General features: G+C 40.6%; 1 protein-coding gene across 1 annotated transcript; it reads right to left on the bottom strand.

The window, feature by feature from the left end:
• Nucleotides 1-6,968: 6,968 nt before the first annotated feature.
• On the bottom strand, nt 6,969-8,973 carry HOXC12 (homeobox C12). Its single transcript, XM_034792970.1, has 2 exons — nt 8,409-8,973; nt 6,969-7,207 (listed from the first exon to the last, which is right to left on the bottom strand). Exons 1-2 carry the CDS (start codon nt 8,971-8,973, stop codon nt 6,969-6,971), a joined length of 804 nt encoding a protein of 267 aa, XP_034648861.1.

Raw genomic sequence — 8,973 nt, 5'->3', positions numbered from 1 at the left:
GCTTGTTACTTAAAATAGTCCCTATTAATATGAAGAGGGACGGTGTAAAGAGATAATATATCATGAAAATATTTAAAGTATTGGCACTCAGGGTCACTGTTAGCCCAGGCACACTGGAAAAAGGGTGGAGCATAAAAAGAATTTAATAAGAGTAATAATAACAGTCCCCGAAACAGTATCCCTTCAAAATAAATATGTCCTGATGATATGCTTAAATTAATTAACAGCCTCTTAACAATAGCAGCGTAGGAAAATCTTAATTCATTTACATGCCTGGACACAAACATCTCTAAAATGTTGGAAGGGAGCCCAGAACATTATTTTTGTACGCAGTGTTATGAGCTGAATATCTATTCATGTGTTTATGTGTGGGCCAGGGGGGCTGGAACAACTTGTATAGCGGGGGTGCTGAGAACCATTGAACCAAACTGCAAACCCTAGAAACCACTTCAAGCCGGGGCGGGGGCGGCAGCACTCCCGCACCCCTAGTTCCAGCACCTATTGTGTGGGCCTGCATTAAATGGAGGCTTAGGAAGGTAGCGATGCATCAATTGTCCCTATCTGGGCTGTAAAATATCACAGTAATATCACGACTGGTACTGCCTTACCTGCTGCAAAATCAGGGCTATGGCGTACCGCAATAAATATCGATGAAGTACAAATAGTGGAGTGAACTGTGTGATCTCTCCACGTGGCAAAAATGGAAAGTCTATCTTATTTTTTGAGTGTATTGCCAGACCCCAGGGTTCCCCCCACCAAAAAATACCAGAGGAGCATGGGAATGTTTGGCTCTGGCTGCAGAAATTGACTAGGAGGAAGGCAAACGCCATCCATGAGACAGATATGCCACAGATTCTACCTTACGTCCATGACCAAGGCTCGCTGACCCCCCCAGGCGATAGCCCATTTATCAAAATGGAAAGACATCCCATGCGTCTGGGTAGTACGAGATACAATATTTCAGATGTCTTATCCACTTCAAAGTAGCAATGGTTGTGAATGCTCCGGACACACCATTGGGAAATTTATTTAAAAGGCTAAGCGTACAGCAAGCCAGACTGTATATATATTTTTCCAGCAGCGGTGGTAGTGTAGTTTGTATATTTGTTTATTTATGTAGGCGGGGTGCCAATTAATAAAACAAAATCAAATAATTAACTTGTGCGTCTACGGTGTATCTGTTCTGCATGCATGTTTTATTTCCCCAGCACGTGTAATTCTGATTAGTTTGCCTTATACATCTAGCAGTGCTCTTATAATTTTGTCTTAGAACAAAAATAATGTAAGACAAAGGGAAACTGATAATGATGTTACGTTTCCAATGAGGCTTCTAGGCATCCAGAAATAAGGATTAAGCTATTCTGTAGAGGTGCAAATATACCTTTCCTTCACTTTCTTTAACGCTTCTTAGCACTATATGTTCAAAGCCATTTCTTAGGAGTTCCATCTCATTTTATTCTGCGCGTGGGTCTTGTGAATAATCCTTTATTGCTTTGATGTAAGTCTCAGTGAAAAAATATATAATAAACAATTGAAATTGGACATATCTTCGGCACAACAATTAAAATAGCATATATATATATATATTATAACTTCAAATCCTCTTCACGTGCATATTTTGCATACTATCTTCCCCACATCGTATATAGGCTGAAAATATTTGACCGTGAATGCGCCTCATTTGAACCTACACAGAAGAATTGTGCAGTATCTGTATTATTGAAATATAGCATATAAGTTTTTTATTAGAAGTTGAATTATTCTTTGCAGTTAAAGAGACGAGGAATTTTCCCTTTCATAATGAATTCATTTTAAAGCAATAGCTATGAAATACATCCCTGAATAAAAAAATAAAAAAATAAAAGAAGAAGAAGAAGAAGAAGGCTAGAAATAATACAGAATTTTACGGCGAAGGAATAATTTGTCCTATACGATCACCGGTAATAAATACGTTTTATCTATTTTGGTGAATATTTAAATCTTTTGAAACCCAACTATTCCTTCTCAAGATGAACCGAATCATAATTTTCTATATAATTTGTGCCACTATATACAATTCAGACCTATTGGCCATAACCCACATTCCTTCTCATTTCTTTGGGAGAGTGTATACACACACACACACACACACACACACACACACACACACCGTGGGTTTTATTTTGGGGGGGGGGGTTGCTCTCCTTCTCTGCCAAAGAAATTACCATGCAAGTAGATTATGTATAAAGTGTTTGTATGTACCCAACATACACGAAAACACACGCACACTTCCAAAAACGTCAACAGGAAAGTGTATGTGTTTGTGTTGACATGAACCTCGTATGCCTAAGCATCTATAGAGACCTATATACAGGGCAAATCGTTTGGACTTTTAAAACTAATATTTTTTTTCATACTCATGCTTTCCAAACTTAATCCTTATTCAGGGAAATTTCTTACAGATTTCGTTGGGATGTTTGCAGGATGCACTAAGGATAGCAAGATAGTGCAGGTATATTATAAAATATGAGGGAAAATAATGCCTGATTCTTTTATTTTCCACACATACACCCTTACTCCAGGGCCAAATCAAGCTACCCTAGAGGAAAATAAAGAACCTCCCCCAAAACTCTATAGCTTTTAACATAGCACTGTTACTGGAAGACAAACACACACACACACTCCGCTTATATGTGTCAATATGCACTCTATTAGGAAGTGTGGAAACTGTATTAAACCCAGTACAAGTAATTATTGTTTGCTATGTCCACTGTATTTCCTTCACAGTAAAACTTATTCATACTGCATCATGCTGCGATTCAATGGGGTGTCTCTCCATTCTGTTCCAAGAGAGGGTAGGCTATGCTAAGCAATCACAGACATAGATTTCGGGGGTGGGAGGGTGGTCAGCAAAGCCAATTCTATACGCTACTATTACCCCCATGGGTGGGTTTCCTACTGGAACTTTTTTTTTGCCGGGAGGGGGGGAGAGAAATATCATTTATCGATCTTTTAAAAGGGGTTTTATGCATTTCTCCCACCGCAGCTAAACTTTACCTTTGCTCCGAAGAAAAGAAATGTCTACAAATCCATTAAAGATAAATCTTGGTTTCTAGAGATACACGTAAAATCATAACCTAATGTATTTTAATTAGTCTGATGGTTTTTTTTATTAAATTGCTTTTTTTGCTCAGGTCCTACAGTTATGAAGAAAGCACAATAAGATTAACATTAATAATAATAATAATGGTAATAATAATAATTCCAGGTTCTAAAATATTTCTACAATATATGTATATCAAATCGTTAAAAAAACGCGTTCAGGGACATATTTATTCTGACGTCTTTTTCCCCCGAAAAAAGACAACAGAATGCTAATTATTCGATATACAAACAGTCCAGTTTTTTAAAGAAAGCATCCCAGTTCAATCTGCTTTCAATTAATGCTATAGACACAAATATATTTTCATTAAAATACTAATTATTATACTCCTTATTTCCCCAGGATTTTTCTAATTATATTTAGAGCAATGCACGAAGCGATATTTCTCTCCTTTTACAACGTATTTTACACATTCATTTAATTATTTTTTACGAAAAGATGATCTATAATCCACAGACGGCAGTGCTGGCTAATATATTTTTGTTACTCTTTTATTAACCTTCCTGGTTAATACTAATTTTAATAGTAAGCAGTAAATCACCAACTAGATGTTTGGGTACTTTTATTTATTATCAGAAATCACATAATAATACATTCATTTTTTAATTATTATTGTGAAGCAACTTTTTACATGACTATATAAAGCCAGAACGTGCTATGACAGACATTTGCATAGGCCCTACATATAATAGCTTGAGGTAAAAAACATTACATATGAACTATATTGCAAACGATGCATATTAACAACCGCAATAAACTAGGCTAGAGATACAAGCAGAAAACTGTGCCACATACACAGGGAACTAACACAGAACAAACAGAAGTCTCACCGAATAATATTTTATAGCAGTCTGAAAGAGAATATTGCATATATGTTATATCTTTTAACATTTATAATCACGTGATTTCTTTTTAAAACCATTGAGTGGCGATGAACATCGCCTTTGTAACCAGACACATGTCATGGGGACAATTGTCAAGTATTAAATTCTTGCTGGTGGCTTGTCCAATGTGTTTCATAGTATATAGTGAGTCTTCTCCTTCTGTATAGACAGAAAATGCTCTCCCATGGGCAAAGAATTACAAAAGTGATTTTTGATATTTAAATATAGCCCTGCATTATGACCTGTCACCCTAATTCCTTTCAGTCTCGACAGCCCTCAAAATGCAACCTTTCTCCTAGTCAGTGAATTAACTTGTCCTGGGTTTGTAAGGGACAGAAATGGTGAGCTATTCTTTAGTTAATAAATCAAGCAAATATTGATGCATGTGGTGCCTCTGCATTTAGCAAAACTCGAAGGCATCACATTACATATCCCCGGACCAGGGTCCTCAGTTTGATCGAAAATATCCTTTTGCACATAAGATCCATTGCATGTCTTTATATCTCATTTAGTGATAATGCGGTTTTAAAGAGTATCCTGTTCAAATTAAATGTCATAAATGGTCACTACAGGGCTGGGGATATACCCTTTGGGATCCTCGCGTTACCCTTTCACGTAGGTAGAATTCCTCCACATTTCGCCCGCTTTTCATTGCACGTAGTATTTATTGCACAGTATTGTATGAGGCTGCGTCTTTCCCTTTAAACTCTTTTTTGTATAAGGTGTGCGTACGCGTGGGGGGGAGGGGGGTAGCTCAGTGGTTTGAGCATTAGCCTGTTAAGCCCAGGGTTGTGAGTTCAATTCTTGAGGGAGCCACTTAGAGATGGGGGCAAAATCCATATTTGGTCCTGCTAGTGAAGGCAGGGGGCTGGACTCGATGACCTTTCAAGGTCCCTTCCAGTTCTAGGAGATAGGATATCTCCTTTAATTAAAAAAAAAAAAAACGGGTCTTCATCTAAAGGGGTGACATGCAGGGGACAGTGGGGTGAAGGCGCTGGGAGGTGAGTGGAGGGGGAGGCTCTCCTGAATGTTTTTGGCACAGACATGGGAAAAAGAGCTGAAGAAAAGGCCAGCTTTCAAACCGGGAGGCATTTTTAAGGACTAGAATACGTCCTTTGCAGCTCGTAAATAAAGGCATTCTTTGCCACTACTGTTCGGTCATGACCATGAACGCAGAGAACCGGCAGCACGTGGTAATAATTTAGGCTTCCCAGAGAACGTTGCTTTGTAATAAAATTAATCCATCCTATATAAAACGAATGAAGCAAAGCGTGTAGTGGCAAAAATCTAAGCTACAACGTCCCATTTTATCTTAACCCTGGTAACTGATGTCCACCACCCCCTCTAAATATTGCTTTGCGGGCAGAAGGGTAGGAAATATCTGCCCAGCGCCGCAGCTACATTTCTTTCCAAGAAAGCTGGGGACGCTGTACAAGGCTGGTGGAATGCATACATTATGATTAAGCCAATTATTATTTTTCTGCAGTAAATCGGAACACACCTACAGGAAAAAAACACACACAATATTCAGCCAGCCCCTCTGTGAAGGAGGAGCGCAGTAGGCCTATGAGGTATGAACGGTGTGGGGAAGGGGGAAATGACCGGGTCTCCCCCACATTTTTCCTAAATAAAAGGACCGCACCCCCATAAATGTGGAGAGCATCTGAGTTAAGGAAGAACTGCGGGTGATGGAAAATTGAATGTGTCATTAGTCTGGTTCCGAGGGAAAGCGGCCATTGATTTTTGTGTTTTTCTGTCTACTTGACTAGAAGTCACCCTAAAAAAAAATAATAATCAAAACCTGCTCCTTCCTTTCTAAAATAAAAACCAAGCGATGAAGTTAATGTTTAAAGACAGCTCTAGGAAGAAAGTATATTTGGAGTTTGACGCCATGGGTGAACGCCACAAAAGGGTATTTTCTTTTCTGTGCCGCCATCAATAAACACAGTAAAATGGCACAAATACTCCTGCAGCGGAGTTGTGTTTAAGCACACAAAATGACTTGAAGTAGCAGCTAATAAGAATACAATCGGGGCCAGTGCAGAAAACGCACTTGGTTTTGGTTTCAGAGGGAATCTCTGAAAGGCTCAGTTTAATTTGGAAGTAAATTCCATTTTGCGTCGAAGGATTTTCGGTGGAGCTTGTGGCTGGGTGCGTGAGTGCGGGGCCTGGACTCATTTTAATACCATCCCATTTATTTTGAGCAAAGCACCATGCAAGAAGCGCCAGGTATCGGAGCTAAGTTCCTAGCTCAGGGACAACCTGCTACACATTGCTATACATTCTTTCCTTCTGTCTTCTTCCTATAGCTACTGACCAATCCCGTTATTTTGTTCGCCGGGAACCCTCGACTTGTAGTGAAAATGGGTCTGGAAATATGTACCACTGGCGAACCGTTCACCCTAAGAATGGGCGGGAGCTGAATGAAGGAGCCATACCACTCCAGAAAATGAACACCCAGCACTAAAACCTCCGTTACCATATAGGACAGTGACTTGGTTCCAAGACTGATCTTTGATGCCGTCTGGAATAGGGACCAACAACAAAGCCAGAGCAGTCTGGGGGCGGGGAGAAATATCGCACACAGCCCAACAAACCTTATTGCTTGGAGGGAAACCAAACCATACCTGTTCGGCTTGTCAATGAAAGGATAGTGGGTCGTACTCAACATCACACCCAGATTACACTCAATGCTGCTGACAATCTTTTAGACCATAGAAACCAACGCTGGCTGACGGGTGGGTTAGGGAGTTGCGCATTCACATCGGGTCTTTCCCAACAGTTCCAGTGTAGGAGATGCATATTCTCATATTTATATATGCTCGCTGATTTTTTTTTTTTTTAAAGAAAATTATGAGTGATCAGGTAAAGTCCCGGAACCACCAGCTAGGATGAACACTAGAGAGTCTATGAGGTTAACCAACATGGACGCTTTTTGAACTTTAAAAGAAAGAAAGAGCTTGCTCCCTCAGAAGCAGTCTTTTCTTTTTCATGCGTCGGTTCTGGAACCAGATCTTCACCTGCTGATCACTCAGGTTTAATCGGTCTGAGAGCTCCCTCCTTCTTTGGCGGGTAATGAATTCGTTGACCATAAACTCCCCTTCCAGCTCTGCTAGCTGAAGCTTGGAATAGGGTTTTCGCTTTTTCCGGGACCTTGTATGCATCGGGTACCACGGAGCACCTAAGGACGTGTGATTGAAAGGAGAATTTAATACACCTGAAGAAACAAAGTCGGCTTCCAAGATAGGATCTTTCCCCCACTTCCCTGCCCCTCGTCTGCATTCACAGTTTGTAACGCTCACCTCATAGCAACATCAGAGGGCATAAGGCAGAGGTGTCTCACACAAGAGAGATTCATAAATCTTGGTCTGTAATACTTGATAGATCAGACTGATACATAGATAGACACATAGAACTATTTCTTACTTAGGGTTGATATATAGCTCTACATATTAGATACAGGTATGTATTTCAGATCGCCCCATAAGTCTACTTATTGGGTGCACGATATTTAACTAATAGTTATTTCTTTTATCTGATTGGTATATTGTATACATCGATGTATTTCTTATATACAAAACTGATACATAGATCTGTGTCTTAGATACGTGAGAGACACATATTGTTAACTTTTGCATACAATACTGATACATGGATCTATATTTTAGTTACAAGCCTGATGAACAGACCTAAATCGCACATGGTTCTACGTTTTGGATACATGGTAGATCAAGAAGCAACCTACGATATGGAAATCAGCTAAACTTTGTTGAAACTGCTTCATTGTAGAAGATTATATGCATAATGGAAGGCATCAGTATAGGTATTTTTATGGCGCCTCGATGCCGCGGGGGGTTAGGGGTATTTTATGGCGCCTTCCAAATTTTAAAGGGGAAAAATCAATAAAGAGAAAGCCAACAGGTAGAAATCAGCGTGTTGGGTGTGGTATCCTTTCGCCTGACATGACAACTCCAATGTACCCAGCTCTGCCTTTTTTTAAGCATCACCGTTGTACTTAGCTTTTCAGCTCCCAGGAAACCACCCCACTGCACACCTTTGCCAAGCCTTAAAACATTTTATACAGAGCGACTGATGCACTCAATCTCAACGAGGATATTCGGGGCTATCTGTGCAATCACTATCTATTTTATGGGATATTTACATGTTTATAGCCTTTTCTTTTAAAAGAAGCAGCACCTAATAAAACATTAGGCATTTGAGTGCTACCCCTAGTGGTCTCTGCACAAATAGACATGCTGATCCCATTGCTAATTCCATGAATTAGATCCACAAGAGTGGACCTCAGCGAAAGAGCCTTACAACGCATCATAAGAATCACAGCTAACAACACACACATATTCCTTTGCTTTGCTTTTCCTTACCACCAGTGGACAGATTGCTTCCTTGGTTGATAGGCGAGACCATTGTGGCTGGTTCGCTGGAAGAGCCCTTATTCCCTTCATTGAGTAAGGATGAGCTGGAGTCTGACTCCAAGGACTGACAAGAAGGGGGATCGTGGGACACAGTCTCAGACGCCGGATAGTCATATTTGCTGAAATTGCCGCTCATTCCATTGGGAATCCCAGGTTCAAGTGGCATCAAAGCATTGTCCCTGACCCTTTCCTCCCTCTTGAGGCTGGCAGTCTCGGAGCAAGCCTCCCTGTAGTAGCATTTGCTCTCCTCCACTCTAGCTAGGTCGCACGCTCTGCTGAAAGAAGGGTTAATGGACACGGGGCTGCTGAGATAGGGCTGTGGGTATCCGTTGCAGGGCTCTGAGGATGCCCAGGGCAAAGAACAAACATTGTCCCTTCTCGGGTAGGAGAGAGACGGCAAGCCAGGCAGCTGTCCTCCGGAAGCTCTGAAATTGGGGAAGTAGAAGGTGTCTCCCGTGTGGATGTTCACCAAAGGTCCCACAAACCCAGGATTAAGGAGATTATGCTCGCCCAT

This window comes from Trachemys scripta, chromosome 16 (assembly GCF_013100865.1).
Source record: "Trachemys scripta elegans isolate TJP31775 chromosome 16, CAS_Tse_1.0, whole genome shotgun sequence".
Lineage (NCBI taxonomy): Eukaryota > Metazoa > Chordata > Testudines > Emydidae > Trachemys > Trachemys scripta.
The sequence above is the reverse complement of the archived record's forward strand: the minus strand, read 5'-3'. Positions and strand labels throughout refer to the sequence as shown.

Bases quoted from the DNA above. Each gene is read 5' to 3' on its own strand.
- HOXC12 (XM_034792970.1), bottom strand. From the start codon at position 8,973: ATGGGCGAGCATAATCTCCTTAATCCTGGGTTTGTGGGACCTTTGGTG. The intron at 7,208-8,408 runs GTAAGGAAAAGC...ACACGTCCTTAG, and splicing joins AAGCAATCTGTCCACTGGTG to GTGCTCCGTGGTACCCGATG.